The following is a 17,897-nucleotide window of genomic DNA, read 5'->3' as shown; positions in this document are numbered from 1 at the left end:
CTGAAATGCGAATGCTGAGACGTAGATGCATAGAAATACTAACTGCGTAGATACTTGAAGCTTAGAGTATCCATCCATTTTTGAAGAAGGATCAGTCGAGCCAGATTAAATTCCTTTTATTTATTTAAATTCCCATTTTGTGTCCACAATTCACTTGGCACTCTACTCGTGCCTATTAAAGAACATTTACAATTTTGATATTATTGCCATAGAAGTGAATAAAGCAGCACACACATGATTGCAGAAAAAAGTCTGGCCAAGTGGAAAACACAAGCAAAAGTGAAATATCAGGCCATACAAAAAAGGGATGGAGTAAAAAGTTTCAGTTTTTAGTTTTGGTTTATAATTCGGTGATTGGTCAAGAGGCATCTGCATTAAGGGTTATGTAAGACTTAAGCGCCATTTTTAGGACAGATAGATGAAGTTTCCAAATGAAACAAAAAATAAAAGAGGTTATAGTGAATTAAATTTAGAAGTTTGCTTTCATATTGTTTATCTTATGTATATTTTAGGTGAATAGTTAGAGAGATAGATGAAGAAACCAGTAACTTCCAGACATGGTCGTTTCTAAACACAACTTTATTCCATTATAATTCACATCAGATCATTTTTGTAGACAAGGAATTTATCCAATCTTATTTAAATACGATAATTTTTATGTACACTGATTTTAAAAGTAATGATGTAAGCATTTTAGACAGAAATGAATGGCAGTGCGTAGATGTTAGCAGTGGTGGAAGCTAGGAAAAGAATGACATAATTGTTTTGCAAAGCAGTTTTTATACTGAGTAGATGAAGAAGTGTAACCAAGCTTTGAATGGTTAATTTTGGGTTTTAGTTCCATTTTTCAAGCAGCATTATGTAACATGGAAAGATTTTGAATCTGGGATAACAGATAAATTTAGGGGGAGAATATAAAATCTAGAATAGTTAATTTTGAGGTCGCCAATTGTTTCCTAAAGCAGCCATTGCAGTTTATTATATCTTACATAATTCTGTTATAGCTTACACACACATGCGCACACACACACGTATATATGTCACATTTTGTTAAATGTCAACCCAAAAAAAAAAAAAAAAAAAACTGAAAGTTTTCAGATTTTAAATTACGTCTAAAGGGCCCTTTTTTAACGTTTTGTGTGTTACCTTTATTTATTAAATATCATGTTCTTTGAACTTAAACCATAAAATTCAGTTCAATAGCAACAGAGTTCCTCGCGCTGGAGATAAAAAGGTTACCCCCACCCCCCGAAGAGTGCTGCCATTACTCGTTTTGAAATCCTTGATTTGTTAATCAAAAATTCGTTAAAGTTTTACAAAATATGAAATCAATAATAAAACAAATTTCAAATTTAGTCTTCCACATGCCCATATTCGTAGGAGGATTACGTCATTCAAAATTCGCTGGCTCTATGTACCGTTGTTTTATCATAATGCGAGAAATATACATACATTTATGCAGATTTTTCATTATTTAATTTCTTCAAATGTAATGCAGGACTCTAACATTTGGTGAAATAGTTTTAAAAGTGAAACGGACATTTATAGTGATTCAACGCAAAATCGCAAAACGAAAACAATAGTCCTTCAGGGACAAAGCCCGTTTGGACTAAAAAGAGAGACATATTACTGACAGGGGATGATATTTAAAGAGAATAAATGCATCTTAACATGTTTCAAAACAAATAGCCCTTTTGGACTATTAAACACTTGTATATATACATATATACATATATATAGGTAACACAAACTGAGGTATAAACAAATAAATTTTGGTCTAATTATTATTTTGGAATGAGACAATAATAATGCTGTTGCAAGCTAAGCTAGGGGTTTGCAGACATCTCTTCAATAACCAAACCAAATGAGCTAGGAGAAACTGACAGTTTACTGTGATTAACAGCAATATGCAGCAAAATCAACAGCTGTAAATACGAGGGTCATTGCACTGCCTGAGAAAACAAAACAGGAGCAAAATTTTACAATAACTTTATTTATATCTTAAAGTTCCATTCAAAATTTACTTTTCAACGTAATTACCCCCTTTATTTAAGCATTTGTCAAGGCGTAGTACAAGGTTTTCGATGCCTTCTGCAAAGAAATCCCGTCTAATGTCCGATAGCCATTGTTGGGCTGCAGCTTTCACTTTGGCATCCGAGTGGTACTGTCGCTTTGAAAGTTCTTGTTTCATGGGACCAAACACATACAAGTCAGGAGTTGAAAGGTCTGGGCTATAAGGAGGGTCATTCCACACTTCCCACCTAAACTTTTTCAGATGGTTGCACATTTGCTTTGCTGCATGCGGTCTTGCATTGTCATGCAGGAGCACAATGCCGTTCGACAGTTTATCTGGCCATTGATTTTTAAGTGATTGTCACAATCGTTTTAGTGTTTCACAGTAAGAAGATGCATTAACTGTGGCACCCTTCAGCGTGAACTCTGTATGCACCACACTTTCTCTGTCAAAAAACAGCATCATCATCACTTTTCCTGCAGATGGAACAGTTCGACACAATGTTTCCACTCGAGCAAGCTACGTTTCATTTCAGGTGAGAAGTGGTGAATCCAAGTTTTATCTCCAGTCACAATTGTGTCCAAAAACTCATTTTCTTCTGTTTGGCAACGTTGCAGAAATGCAAAAGCACTTTCAAAACGCTTTTCCTTTATGCTTCTCCGTCAATAGATGTGGCACACATTGAGCACAAACTTTATGAAATTTAAGGTGATCGGCAATAATGTTATCCACACTTCCATGAGAAATATCCAGTTCATTTGAGATTTCATCTATTGCTTTGCATCTGTTTGAAAGAATGCATTCATTCATGCGAGCAGCGATTTCCGAATTTGTTGCAGTTGATGGTCTTCCCTTGCGCTCAGCGTCATCAATATCTGTAGGTCTATTCTCAAACATGTTGCACCATTTCGCTATAGCTTGATGTGTGCATTTTTACCATACACTTCATGCAACTGCCCATAAATTTCAGTGCAGTTGCACCTTTTTGCCCACAAAAAACAAATCACTGCATGCATTTCGAATTTGGACGCTATTTGCAGCTGTCGAGACATGTTTGCGACTGATTATCAGAAAAACTAAACTTGCCTCGGGAAATGTCTGAAGTGTTGCCACATAGTGTCACCCAAATAGTCTCGGATGGAACATATTTATGCAGTAGTGCAACAAACTTTCTGACTGACCTACGTATATCAAGCAGAATGCAGAAATAAGAAAAATATACCTTAACAGATGAGAAATATCACTTATTACCAATACGAAATAACTCGCAACTAAACTGGCTAACTAAACCACAATACATTCTAATCTAGTGCAGTTGGATAATACCCACATTACCAATGGTTAAACAATGGGTGTTCGCTGCACTACAACCTGAGCCTGTCAGACCCACATTCAGAGTTGTTTCGCTTTCTCAGAGTTTTGTAATAAATCACTCTTAAATCTTTAAAAACAGGTCTTCTAAAAAGTTAAAAGATTGGTGAAAGTTCTTCAAATATTGCCGACTTTGCAACAAAAATTTTCACTGATGCTAGTAGAAGAGTTTCTGAGTATATTATAAATCCCCCCCACACACAATTTAAACATTGGTTGATTCAGAATCACAAGGTAGACAAGTCTATGCATGAAATATACAAAACAAATGGCCACAAATTCCATCAAATTAACCAATTAATCAATCATCCTAAAATTATTACACAAGATGGAAAAAAATAAAAGCAATACATTATAACAATACAATCAAATGAACTCAAATGTTTAATGATATTTACACAAATATTTTCAATTATGAATAGATAATAATATCTTATAATAGGGTGGTGCGAGACTAAATCCATTTCAATTTGATTAAATTAAATTATAACAAAATAAAATTATAACAAAATAAAGTTAAATTATAACAAAATAAAAAGTAATTGTAAATTTAAATGCATAATAGTACAAATTATGAATATGAAAATTCAGTTATAACATAGTTGTAGATCAAAAATCCACCAGGAATTTTAGAAGTTTTAAAGGAATAAAAGCAAGAATAAACAAATTCAAACATAGCACTTAAAAACAACTAATGTTTTTGGTTTTTATAGAGAAATACATACTGAATATATTTAAATTTTATATATAACGAAAGTAAAAAATTATTTTTTGGCATTTTTTAAACAATGAGTTATGTTAGTTTGCTTAGAACATTCTAGATTAAGTTGTTTTCTTTTCAAATTATATAGTCCTTACATCCTGATAAGTCTCCAACATTTTATTTTGGAAGAGAAACACACTAATGTAAAATTAAAATTTATAAAAATCTTCTAACTTCCCAGCAACAGGAACCTGTATTTGATCACCCTCAAAAAACTTTTACAGTTTTATTTCAAAATCTACGCAACATTAGGGTCACATTTATGTCACATTAAATGACAGACTTTTGCTGTTCTACATTCTCTTTTTCATTAATACTTGCACAAAAATTAGAGTTTACTTAGAATTTGCTCTTCTGGTACATGAAAAAGTATTAGTCTTATTTCTGTTCATAATAACAGGATTGGAGTTATCATTAAACATAAATGTTGGTGCAAAATATAGTTTAAAACAGTAATGGCAATTCTTAATATGTAATTGTTCACTGAAGGAATATAATTGCGTATAAAACCATGTCTAGATAAAAATATTATGAATTGTAGCATTTAATGTAGAATGCAATATAAAGTTCCTATATTTAATGTGTTTGTGCACATTCTGACTGTACCTCATTAATGGAAGTATACTAAAATTCTTGCTGCTGCAATCTTGCTTGACTCAAACAGCACTCAGTTTAAGTTGATGGAAGTTTGGTCTTTTGGCAAAACACTAATTTGGCATGATCATCAAGCTTGATTCTATATTGAATACAGACACCTGTTTCCAAAAATGTCCAAATATTGACAAAATTCACCAAAGGCATCTACATTTAATTGTTGAGAGCTGAAAGGCTGCAAAGATTTCAAGTATTGGCAGATTTTTAAGTCTTCTGCTATATTAAAAATATATATTTTATCTAATTGTGTTAATTAGTCCTTCAACACGAAAGATATACATGTTTTGTCATTTTTAAATTAAAAAAATCAATTGCATAAGAATCACAAAATTTAACTTTTTATATTGTCCCTATAATTATATCAGGGTTCGTACACATTTATGCACATGGGAATTAAGTATTTTTAAGGAACATTACTGAAAAAAATTAAGGACCTATAAGCAAATAGCAAATTAATAAATTCAATTAAAATATTATCTATGCCTGAACTTCACTTTTGTATTACCACACAAAAAACAAAATAGATCCATAAGTAGAATGCATTATTATTAAACATAACTTAATTAACATAATTATTAATTAGTTTGATCATAAAATATACTTTATGAAATTTATCAAACAGCATTAAATATTTTAGACTTACAATAGTTCAGTATATTTGAAAGAAGATAAATAACATTTTATTTACATTTTACTAATAGTTAGTTTCATGTTGATTTTTTTTATGTCTCATTACTTGCTCAATCCAGAGGTTTAGTAAATAGCAATTAGATTTTATGTCAAGCGTCATAGTTTAAAATGAGAAATAAAATCATAATCAGAATGATTTATAACAAAAGACTGGCACCGCTGCTCCTTACCTAGAGAGAGACCTGCTGATCAGAACAAAACTGAGAGGCCTGATGTGGGCACGGTTAGCTAGTTTTGAAAGTTAGTTGGGCTCTGTCTGTCGTGGTTAGTGTCATAGCTCTGTGTAGAGTTCCAGGGATTGTAATCAAGTTAATATACTTTAAGGTTCCAATAAGCCACTAAAGCACCAGAGGTGAAACTAAGTTGCTCTGTATTATTTTAGGTCTCACTAGATACTAAGAATACATTTTACATGAATTTTTACATTTTTGTGTTTAAACCTTGTGTCACGCTAAGGAATAATGAAAGGTAATAACTCACTTCATTATGCAGAGATAATTTTTAAGAGTAAGCAGTTAGTTATAAATTAAATTAGGTAGTTAGAAAACCTTAGTCAGTATGGATTTACATGATTACTATTAAACTTTACTTATTTTTTAACAATATTGTTAAACGTCCCTATTAAAATCACAATTTAATAAAATTTCACACTTTAAAATACATGCAATTTATGTCATTGATTCTTAAATGATATTAGGATAATTATACATTAAAAGCTACAAAACATTTATGTTTTGTAGCAATAAAACTCAAAAAAATATTTATGCATCTTTTTAATTTGAAACTTTCCCAGACATTTTCGCTTAATTTATATCAATTTTCTTCTCTTTAAACATCTTTCCTAACAATTAAAAATCTGTTTGAATACATAAACCAATGTTCTAACTAGTTTATGCGTACTTTATCTCCTAAGTTGTCAACCTCTCCACAATGAACCTATGAGGGTTTAATTGATCTGGTAAAAGTTAAATAGTCCAAAAACTCCCGACAGACGTGAAGCAAATTATCGCTATGTCTCAAAGTAACTACAAAATCTGACAAACGTTTAAATAAGTCTCTTATTTAAAAAGAACTTAAAGGCATGTTCTTATGCTAACCAATTCAATTGCAGTTTGTGGTCATGTAATTAAACAAGAACAATCAAATTCAAACAAAAAAATGTGGACTAGTGGTCAAAGACTATACAATTTAATTTTAATTTAAGTTGGCTCAGTAACTCTATCATCATAACAAAGTCAAATGTCAGCAGCGATAATGCAAAGACAAAAAGTTGCAAAATATTAGAGCTGGCATGAACTAATGCAACGAGCAAGCGAAGATTAAAAACACAAAATGTCTTACACACCAAAAAACCTCAGTTTAAAAACTGCCTAAGCGATTTGCATTCTGGGGAGGAAATAGAAACAGGAAATTATAGTAAAGGCTGAAATTATAAACAACTGGGTAATTTACATAATAATACTTGTATATATATTTAAAGTTGTATATACTTTCTCTGTATGTACTCTATTTCTTTCTTCAACGCGCTTCCTTTTCATTTTAGAATTTTTGGATTTAATTAAGGATTTCTGTTATTCTAAAAAAATTAAATGCATTTAGAATGTATAGAAAAAGCTGCTAATTTGATTTCTTTAGTAATATGAACATTCAGGAGAAATAGGAAATATATATGGTAAGGGCCGGTTACAGAGCTAGTGTGGCAAAATTTTTAGAATTTAGTGACACACCAAGCAAAAGAATGTAGAAATGGCAAAACTTTTAGAATTTAGAGCAGGCACTGGAAGCAGAATTTAGAAAAGCACTAGTCAGCAAAATTTAGGATCTACAGAGATAAGTTTAATAGTCCATGTGATTGCACCAGGTAGAAAAATGCCTAGCGTCAGACCTATGTATGATGCATTAAGATATATTAGATGAATCTTTTAAATTGCCAGTTTTCAATTTCTTTATTAATAAAAAAATTCCTTGCTATAATGCCTGTCCATGTGATAAGATTAGAAGCATTTTTAATATTTTTCATACTTGTGTCTAGTGAAAAGTAGAGAAAATAAAGGGAAGATAAGCATGTTAAGAAAAAGATTCTAGTATCAGAAGTAAAGCATTCAAATATTATGTTTTCATTGTTCTTCCAGATGTTCTCCAAAAAGTAAGAAATTCATTGGAAACTTTCTGCAAAATACATCCATTACGTGTTAATACCATAGAGACATTTTTCATTTTGTCACAATTTTCTAAAACCTTCTGGAATGGGTGGGTCTATAAATCTCGCTTTCAAATCCTTCTAAACTTTCCAAGTTGCAATGTCTAATGTCTGGAAGAAAAATTACGCCTACCAATTTAGTAACAGCAAACAGCCAGAAATATTTTTTAAAAAAATCAGATGGAAAAAGTGAGAAATTAATTTTATAGAGAAAACCGATGCATATTCTGAGAATTCTGAACACTCTGAGACAATTACATGAGAAAACTCTTATCATGAAAAAATTAAATAAGATATTTTTAATTAATATGTTATTTTTTAAACATAATTTCAATATATTATCATTATTTTAATGATATTTATCAATGTTAGAATGTTTAAAAAAATCGTCGAAAAATTCCCAAATCATGGAATTTAAAATTTTCTATAGAAACTGATTTTAAAAATCACCAAAATGTTGATAAGTCGCCAAATTTAGAGCCGTTCAATAAAAGAATTCACATCCCCAAAAGCGAAAAGTTGTTTAAGAGCTCTTCAGTAGAAAAAGTGAAATAATTTCGAAATACTTGCTTCACTTTTTGCTCAGAAACTCGAGTATCCCACCATTTGTATTAGAAATAGGAACAAATCATAACCCATTCAAATAACCATATGTATCAGTGAATCGCCAAAAATATACCTCCAAACTGATAACTCACACTAAAAATGGCAGTCGTAAAAACAGATAGAAATTTCACAGGATTCAAATTAAGGACCTTCTGCCGATTTTGGCCAAAATTAAGGACTTTTAAAGACCAAAAATCGATTCTAAAAAACTTAAGGACTCTTAAGGACCGTACGAACCCTGTTATATTTAGGAAAATTTTATATTCATTATATAAAAATTTGACTCCTTGTTACAAAACTGGCCATTCATTACAAAATAAATTAGAATTATTCAAGGTGATTTTTTTTCCGTTTAGAGTTGTTCAAACAGTCTTTTATGATTTACTGGCATGTAAGAGTCTTTAATGTATAATTTTATATAGGTATGATAGAAGAATTTTCACACAATTTGTTTATAAATTTTCAGATATTAAAATTAGATTATTAACCCATTAATGAGCCCGTCCCTCTGAACGAAATGCTTTGAAAATGGCCGTGTTGTCAGTTAACAAATCCTTCCAAAAAAATTGCTTTCTTTTTCCGAAATCTAAGATGGCCCAGCCTAGGGCCGTATGTTTGCTTCCCTAGCGTGATGGATAAGCCATAAAATTGCCTCCCCGCTAATGAATGGCAAGAAGTACTTGTTGCGTTAGTTTTGTCTCTCCTCTTTCTTTGTACTTGTAGCTTGTAGACTTGCTTCTTTAATATGTGACAATTGAATTTTCTGAAATCTTTTTAGAATTTTAGATTTCAAGCTTGTAAATTTTGAATTATTTGACGTTTTATTGGGCAGTATTTTAAGAAAGACCCTTATTTATTTTGATAATATGTTTATTATTTGACATAATATTATTTATATTATATCAAATAATAATATGTTCATATTTTGATAATATTTTGATAATATGTGATGTTTTATTGGGCAGTATTTTAAGAAAGACCATTATTTATTTTGTTACACAATTTTCTTTTACTATTTACTTATCTATTTTATGTAGTTTTACTAGGCCCATTTATTCTGGGAAATTAAATTTTAATCCATTTTTTACCGATGCAGTTTTCCTCACATTATAAGTCCACATATATTTATAATAATAGTACAATATTTCTCAGGAATTTTTGGAAAATTTCGCATACATATTTATATTTAGCATTGAATTTTCCCCACAAGTTGTTCATTAACAGTTGAGCTCATCCTTGTAAACGCTTGGTCTTTTCAGCATGGAATTGGCAAACAATAAACTTCCTAATGACAGTTTTTCAGGATTTTTATGATTTCTAGAATTTCAGAAGAAATTTTCTAAAAATATTTTGGTAAGTTTAGCTATTACACAATTGCTAGTAATATGGAATTTAAAATCAAAAATCTATTCCTTCATTGATTTGAGAAATTACTTTGCTGTATTCGATGGATTTTCTCACTTTCTGCATTTTTTACCTTAAATGCATAAAGCAGAAAAGCACACAAATCCCTTTTAATTCTTACGGTTTCAGTTAAATGAATTGTATTTTTTTTTTTTTTTTCCCTTTCAAAATATTTTTGCTCGTATATGAATAAATTTAAAATCGTAGGACTCCCACTTACAAATTATATGACAACATTGCAGTATTTCAGGTAATAACTGAAATTATAGTACTGAAACGACATAGAATATAAAAATAATTATAGTCTATTTAAATAAATTTCCGTTTTCATTTAAAATTTGCCATTATTAGCATCCCCACAGTTTTATGTAATCATGGGATTTTCCAAATTCTATTAGGTCCTTAACATAATTTTAAGGACTAATAGAAAAGTGATAATATGGAAAGACTATGTCTTAAGTACCAATAGCCAAGTATTCGTAATTAAATAAAAATAAATATTTAATCTTTTCTATCTTATTTGTTTTAGATGTCAGATTAAAGGAAAATAATCAGTTCTGTTTCTCAGGTCACATTTTTCAGTCACAAGTATGAAGAACTTTTCACATTCTTGAAAAGAAATACAATAATGTTATTTCTTAATTTGCTTTGATTAAAATTAGCACAATTAATAACAAGTGGTTTCTGTTTATATGAATATGGCTACTCCTGGTCCGTAGCTAGCACGTTTGCCGAGATATGGACTCTGGACAAATAAATTATACCAGTTTACAACAGTTCTATCCGCTCCACAATTGGAGCGTTGTTAAGTTGAAATAACAGAATTAACACTTTTTAAATAATAGTGAACTTACTCTATCTGTAAAAATTATTGAAGAAAAAATTGTTTTCATATTTCAGAAATTTAGAAAATGTCCTAATTTGTCAAATGAGAAATAAAATTAACATAAATATGATAAAAGAATTTCCGGCATAGCGTGGCATATTTTTGGATCAAAGGCCTTTTTCTTTTCTTTTTTCGTGGTCTGTTCATGGTGATTTAAAAAGCTGGCTGCGTAATATTTTTATGCGTTTTTTTAATATGTAAAATAAATACAGGCCATTTCTTGAAAACATGGTTTTAAGAAGAAATAAACATTACAGTGAATATATAAATGAGACTTTATGAAGGAACAAGCATATTTCATTCAGTAACCTAACTAAAGCATCGGCTACACGAAAGCCCATTCCGAAACTTTATAAATTATGCACATAACTAAATATGTTAACATAAAATATTACTGACACATCAAATCAAATAAAAATTATTAAAACACTTTCTAAAAATTGATGATTGTTGATTTTGGTAAAGGAAAATAAGAAATCTTAAAAATATGATTTAAGAAGAAAGAAATATTAAAATAAATGTTTAAGTGATATTTTGCGAAAACAAGATAAATTTGACTCAGTGACCTTACCTACACTTATTAAAGGATAAAATTTTTAAAAAGCCTAGTTCGGACAAAATATATTATACACTTTCTAAATATGTTAATCCAAATGGTATTTAGACATTAATAAGATGGAAGTTATTCAAATACATTGCTGAATTATCATATTTTTTTGTCCAGGGAAGGGAATAATGTTTTGGGGAGTTATCTTCCTGTTTGTGCACCTTTCAAAATTATTACCATTTATTTGAGCAAATTAATTTTAAATCTTACTTTTCTGGTACTGATTTTTTAATATTGAATGATAATAGGTGAAATAATATGCAAATATCTCTCTACTTTCTTAAGATTAAGAATTAGCAGGAAAAAGTATTGTCACACGTAAAATTTGCCTTAATATTGATCTTTTGTCTGATTGACTAATTACTCTTATTTTTTTCTTTTTCTTTCTTAAAATTTTTAGGTTTTTCTTCCTTTTATTTTATTACACACGCAGGCGCGCGCCCGCACACATGCACGCATACATATAGCACTTTTTGCGATTTTATTGCTAAAACTCGGTGAATGTGTCTTTTAAAACTCATTTTCGTAATGTTTGGAGTTTGAGAAAAGAGGAAACCAAAATATTAAAAAAAAGGGGAGAGAGATACTCTGTTCCTGTTCATCCCTTTATCTCGTTACTAAGCTATAAACACTATGGGACGGATTTTTCGCCCCAAGGTTTGGGCCAAGATTAGAGTCTTCGGAGTTTCCAAGAAGCCTGGATCCCAACAGAGTAAAATTCCATTTAGGAAGTTTTATTTTAGCGTAAAATAGTTTGTAAATCCTAATACACTCAATACACTTAATTGTATACATAAATAGTATATAAACCATAATAATATTAACCTATGAAATCAAAGTTAGTGTCAGTTTGCATCTAAATTCGATTTTCATTTCCAGACAGTCAACTATTGTTGGTGTTCTTGAGTTCTACTCTGAGGAGTATCGACCAATCCTTTTAACCCTGTCTAACACTTCCCTGTTACGAATAATATCATGGTCTAGATTATGTTCAGATTACTAATGTATAAAACCCTATATGGATGTTTGGAATTAAAGCATGCGATATATCGATAACGAAAGAGATATTTCCAGGGAGGAATTTCTGAGAAAAACGGGCTTACAATAACGCTACACATAGAGCATCATGTTTTTAAAATATGGGCATATGAACAAACCTAGAGATTAGTAATAGATACAAGGATAGGATACACCTAAAATAATACAAAACTTCTTTAAAATTTTAAATTAATAATAAGCAAAACATATTAATATATTTAACAGTTTTGGAAAAGAAATAATAATTTTTAAAAACCAAATTTAACTGTAATTTATTTGTTTTAAATACAATATAAATTTATTTCAAATTCATTTGGTTGTTTGAATAGAAAATGTTGTTTGAAAGAAATGATGTGCTAATACTGATGCATAATTATATTAATCATTAGCATAAAAAAACTTAATTTCGGTTCACGATTATTTCAGAAATGAAATAAATTTTACTTATTTGTTAGCTATTATACAGAACATTATGGTAATATTTATTTTTTTCTTATACTGGCAGTTCGACCTAGGTTCGAACCCAAACTGAAGGGAAAGGATTCCTGTCTGTTTTGTTTTCGTGGTTTTCTACATGTGTAACCCAGTTTCCCACAGAAAGGGCTCCACAGACACCGATAGCTCTCGTATGCTTTGCTTTACTCAAATAACCCTAACCCTCATATTACGACAATTAACACATTAAATTAGGGTAGAAGATTTCGAAACAAGATTTTAAATAAGACTCTAGATCTCCACTGGCAGAGCATCTAAAATCGCTAAGCACAGCTAGTTCAACACGGGTTCAAATCCTGGCCAACGAGCTGGTTGCATGGAAGTTTTCTTAGCTTTTTATCCTCTTAGAAAGTTTCCTTCCCCTTGGGCAGATAAAGAATTGCGTGCTTCGCAGTAATCCAAATACATTAAACCCGTCTGTATTGACAGCTATCATTCTATCTTTGCAAAGAAATATTAACGTAAAAACATGTAAATATCAAATTTGCTTTAGATTGCAAATATTTTTAAGCAATTAACATTTTAAGCAGCAAAGCTTTTTAGTGGACTCATGAACAACTGAAAATTGCACCCCAACTGGTATAGTGGTTAGCGTCGCTGACTGACAAAAGGTCCAGTTCGAATCCCGGAGAAGGATGAATGTTTGTAACTGTATAGTGTCAGTGCAGCATGGGGGCACTCTAAATATGCAACGAGCCGAAAGTCCTCTCGAGAGGTTGGTGGTAGGGCAACAGACTGAAAATTAAGAAAAAAGAACCTAAAATTGGTATAACACTCTACCGATTACTAAAGAAATCTAGCAAAACCTTCCCATCCAGTGATAAATTCTACTCATATAAAAAGAGTTGTATTTTTATAGCACTTATTAAGTTAAATTTATGAGTACCTACTCAAAGTTTGGTTTTTCAGAACTTTCGATTCATCAGAATGGTAGTAAGATCATTAAGTGTGGGAATAATTGTTGCAAATAAAATAATTAAATAAAATAATTGTTGCAAAATGACAGCAAATGTCATAAGTGAGTATTAGTAGTTATATAAGTAATTAAAAATATGCAAAAATTCTTCTGATGAACTATTTCAAACAGAATAATATTTCTGCAAAGAAGTAGCACATATTTAGTTCACTCGTGGTGTTTGTGGCTATGAAGAGAAGGTCGTCAAAGGTTTTTAAACTATTTCCTGATAAGCTATCGAGTTCAAATTTTGTAAAATTTACAAAATATATTTTTGTAATATATATATATATATTGCATGTATAACTTTTGTTAAATATAACTATAAAATCAAACACATGATATGGATTTAACTATATTACATGATATGTGAAATTAAGATTTTATGAACATGAAATGCCCAAATCATCATAAAACTGATATTTAAACTGGGGGAAAAATTACTTACAATTCTCCTCCCTTTAAAGATATCACTAATTTATCATAAGAAATAAATGCCGCAGATGAGCAATCTAATGACAACTTAACACCTTCTTGTGGTTCTATAATTAAAGGAAAATGTTTTAGAATAACAAAATGTTTTTGCATTTTTAAAAAGTACACTATCAAATATATATTGAAAATTTTTTAAATGTAATTTTCAATACTGATTATTACTATATTGAAAACTCTGCAATACATCTTTGTTTACATTTTACAGTTGTTCAAAAACTACCATCCTATAAACAACACATTAGGATAATGCAGAAATTTCAATTAGTATTATTTTGTCATTTTAGCATAAATATTGTTACATATTTATGCTAAAATGCAAACAAATGACAATGATTTTTCAGTTAGGCTTTGAAAATATTTTAATATTTCATAATTAATTTTTATAACATAATTTTTATTGAAATTCTAAAAAGTCTATTCAAATAATTTTTGTTATTTATATATATTTCAAGAAAAACTAAATATCTTTCTACCAAACAATATTACAAAAGAATGCACATTAAATGTTTTGCAATGTACCACATAAAATGAAATGTATCTGATCATTAGGTCATAGCTACCAATGATGCATTATGGTATGATGAATTAAGTGATTAAATATCATAAGCTACAAATTATATAATTAATTATTAGCATAATTTTTTTTCTTTGTAATTGTAAGTGATTATTTCCATATACATTTATAATACAGTCAAAAGTCGTTAATTCGGACACCCATAATCCAGAATGATCTATAATCCGGACCTCAAAGCTACAAACTTTCTGCGCATGCGTCGCGTTTACGAGTGCGCATAAGACCTTTACGGCTGCGAATATGTTTGTGTGCATGCGCGTTTAATGTGTAACGGACATATAAGCTAAGCTAAAATTATCTAATTCAGTTAATGTTACAGATTGCATTGTTCCTTAATCTTCGAATTGGATCCGGCTTATTATTTTTTGCAGACTGTCAGAGCAGTTTCATAAAAGTAAGCTTGAACTTTCGATTATGTCAAATAAAATTTTAGATATATATTTACGAATATGTAATTTGTATCTACAAAGCGAAAGTATGTTTTAAAATCCGAAATCTGTTTATCAATTTCACGCTGCGGATTGGATGTTGATCTGTCAGCACTATCCTTATCTTCAGGGCAGATGTTTTTATTTTATTCGGCTTATAATTCCTTACTAAGTGTAGTATTTCATCTCGATGTACTCCGTCTTTGATATGATTTAAATCAAGTTCCTCGTCATTATAATTCGCTTCCGATAGTGAAGAAAGTGATCCAGAGGTTATTGAAAACGAAAACATTCCGATTCACAAATTAGTTGGTATTCTCAACACAGCAATTATAGGACTTGAACAGCGGAACTTTGTAACTAAACAAGAAATTATGTTTGTTTAATAGAATTAAAGAGAAAGTGTTATCACATGAAACGAAGCAACTTACATTGAAAGAAATGTTTAATAAAGCAAACAAATAAACATTAAGCTTTTTCTTTTTGTAAATTTTGATACCCTTTAGATCATAATTGTTCTTTATTTCATAAATTACGGTTTCATATTTTTAATTTTGTAATTTCTGCATGCCATCTTACCAGATTTAAACTGATGATCTATAATCCGGAAAAATCGATAATCCGGAATCGCCGAAGTCCCGACGAGTCTGGATTAACGACTTTTGACTGTAGTATCATTGAAATTTAAAATTTATCAGGAAAAAATGTTTCAGAACCTATGATATATACTTTAGTACAAAATATGCTGAAACTTGCTTGTGAAGCTATCTCATATTTGAGCCAATATAATAATTTTATAAAATGATGAAATAGTATTCCTTTTATTTTGATTCTATCTGAATATCAACTGAGATCATATATGATTTTTAGTAAATGCATTTCATTTTCAATTTGCATGCAAATATTATATTTCAGATAAAAGGAAAATATGTACAGTTGAACCTCCTGTTAGTGGACACTTAGGGTATGGTGTTTTGTCCAGTACCAAGGAGTGATCCCTAAACGGTAATTTACTGATCTCCTACTTTCGACAGCCTATGAATCAGAGCTATCTACTAATGAAAAAAAACTGTTAAAGTGGAATGTCCATTGATGGAGGTTCAGCCATGTTACATAATTTCAGTTTATATGATGAGCATTTTCATAGTCTTAAATCAGTTATCATAGTTCTTAAAGCAAAATATTCAACATGAAAGGAAAAAAGAACTTACTTAAAGGAAATGATGTACTAAAATCTGTGAAACTATTTAAGGAAATCCCATATGGTGGAACACTTTGGTTGAGGTAAAGTAAAGCATTTACAGCAACCAAAAGAACCCCTCCTAAACACATACATAATATTAATTTAATAGCAGAATTTACAAAAATAAAAATAAATGCTTTCTAACTAAGCATGGCATGATAAATGCCCACACAGATAAAGCACATTTTATAAAAGCCCAGAATGATAAATGCTCACAGATACATAAAACTCATAATAAAATGTGTAATTTTACTTCTATTTTGAAACAAGAATTTACCTTGCATAATACATATAAATTTTATACAATTTTAGATGGTGCCACTAAAATTGTATAAACTAAAAATAACATGAAAATTATTTTCTCATGCAGTGGCATACACAGGGCATTTCCGAATTTGACCAACAAATTCACAGGGATGATAGCAGGCATCAAGAGGATGAAAAATTACCATAGAATGTGGGGTTGCAAACCACATTTAGTAAGTGAAAATCATAAAAATAGATGTTGAGAGGATAGTGAGCCTGACAAAGAGAGCGGTCATAAAAATGTGAAGACTGGGAGCACTGCAGTCGAGAAGAAACCTTTTCATATGCAAATTTCCTACGAGGAAAATAAAAGCAGCAGTCGAGAAGAAGAAACCATCTTATGTGCAAATTTCCTATGTATGTGGAGAAAATAAGAGCAGTGAGCAAGAATTCATTTGTAAGCATTGCAAAAGTCACTGGTGTTTTAAAACTTCTTTCAGAAACAACAGATCAGATTACACAAGTGAGAAATACATGGACATGCATCTGATTTACAGCCAAGCAGGTGGCAGTGGACACCTAGTGCAGAGGATTTACCAAAAGCAATATCGAAAGAGACACTGTCCATATTATACCACCTTCATGAATATTGATCAACAGCTGTGAGAGATGGGACCCTTCCAAATAACGAGGCATAATACAGAGCTAGAACGGTGTGCGCACACCCAAAACAGAAAACTGAGCACTGCTATGGTTTGCCATTTTCCCGTTAACCAGAACATGATTGGTTGCAGCTGAATTCGGTATTTGTCATAAAATGACGTGAAAGGTTCTGTGTGAAGAAGGTCCAACTCCTAGATGATGGCGATAACTACCCTCAGATAGAGTTCATATACTGGATGCTTGATGCCACACAGAATGATTTCCAGTTTCCCACCACTATTTTATTCTCAGATGAAGCACGCTTTATGAGAGAAGGTACAATGCTCAATGCGCAAATGTGATCGTCCCCCAAATCCCCACAGCAACATCTCATTGAAAGTGCAATACAAGTTCAGTATTAACATCTGGGCAGGGATTTTTGGACATCATCTGTTGGGACTGTACCTTTTGAATAAATGCCTCAATAGCACTACACTTTCACTGCAACCTTCTTTCACTGCAACACATCCTTCCATATTTGATGCAGGGAATACTGGCCATTGTATGACAAAACATGTGGTTCATG

At 30.8% G+C, this 17,897-nt stretch overlaps 1 protein-coding gene across 1 annotated transcript in view; it reads right to left on the bottom strand.

Annotated features, from left to right (window-relative positions):
• Cpsf160 (cleavage and polyadenylation specificity factor subunit 1) overlaps window positions 1-17,897 on the bottom strand; it is a 273,054-nt gene that overhangs the window by 157,722 nt on the left and 97,435 nt on the right. Inside the window, exons 8-9 of the mRNA XM_085825305.1 lie at window positions 16,392-16,502; window positions 14,132-14,225 (exon numbers count right to left, since the gene is read on the bottom strand). Of these exons, the coding sequence (XP_085681431.1) occupies window positions 14,132-14,225; window positions 16,392-16,502 (205 nt within the window). The remainder of the gene's footprint in view (window positions 1-14,131; window positions 14,226-16,391; window positions 16,503-17,897) is intronic.

This window comes from Stegodyphus dumicola, chromosome 10 (genome assembly GCF_044657685.1).
Source record: "Stegodyphus dumicola isolate Sdum_Otavi_A_Nest chromosome 10, ASM4465768v1".
In the NCBI taxonomy this organism is placed as follows: Eukaryota; Metazoa; Arthropoda; class Arachnida; order Araneae; family Eresidae; genus Stegodyphus; species Stegodyphus dumicola.
This window is presented reverse-complemented; position numbering and strand designations above follow the sequence as displayed.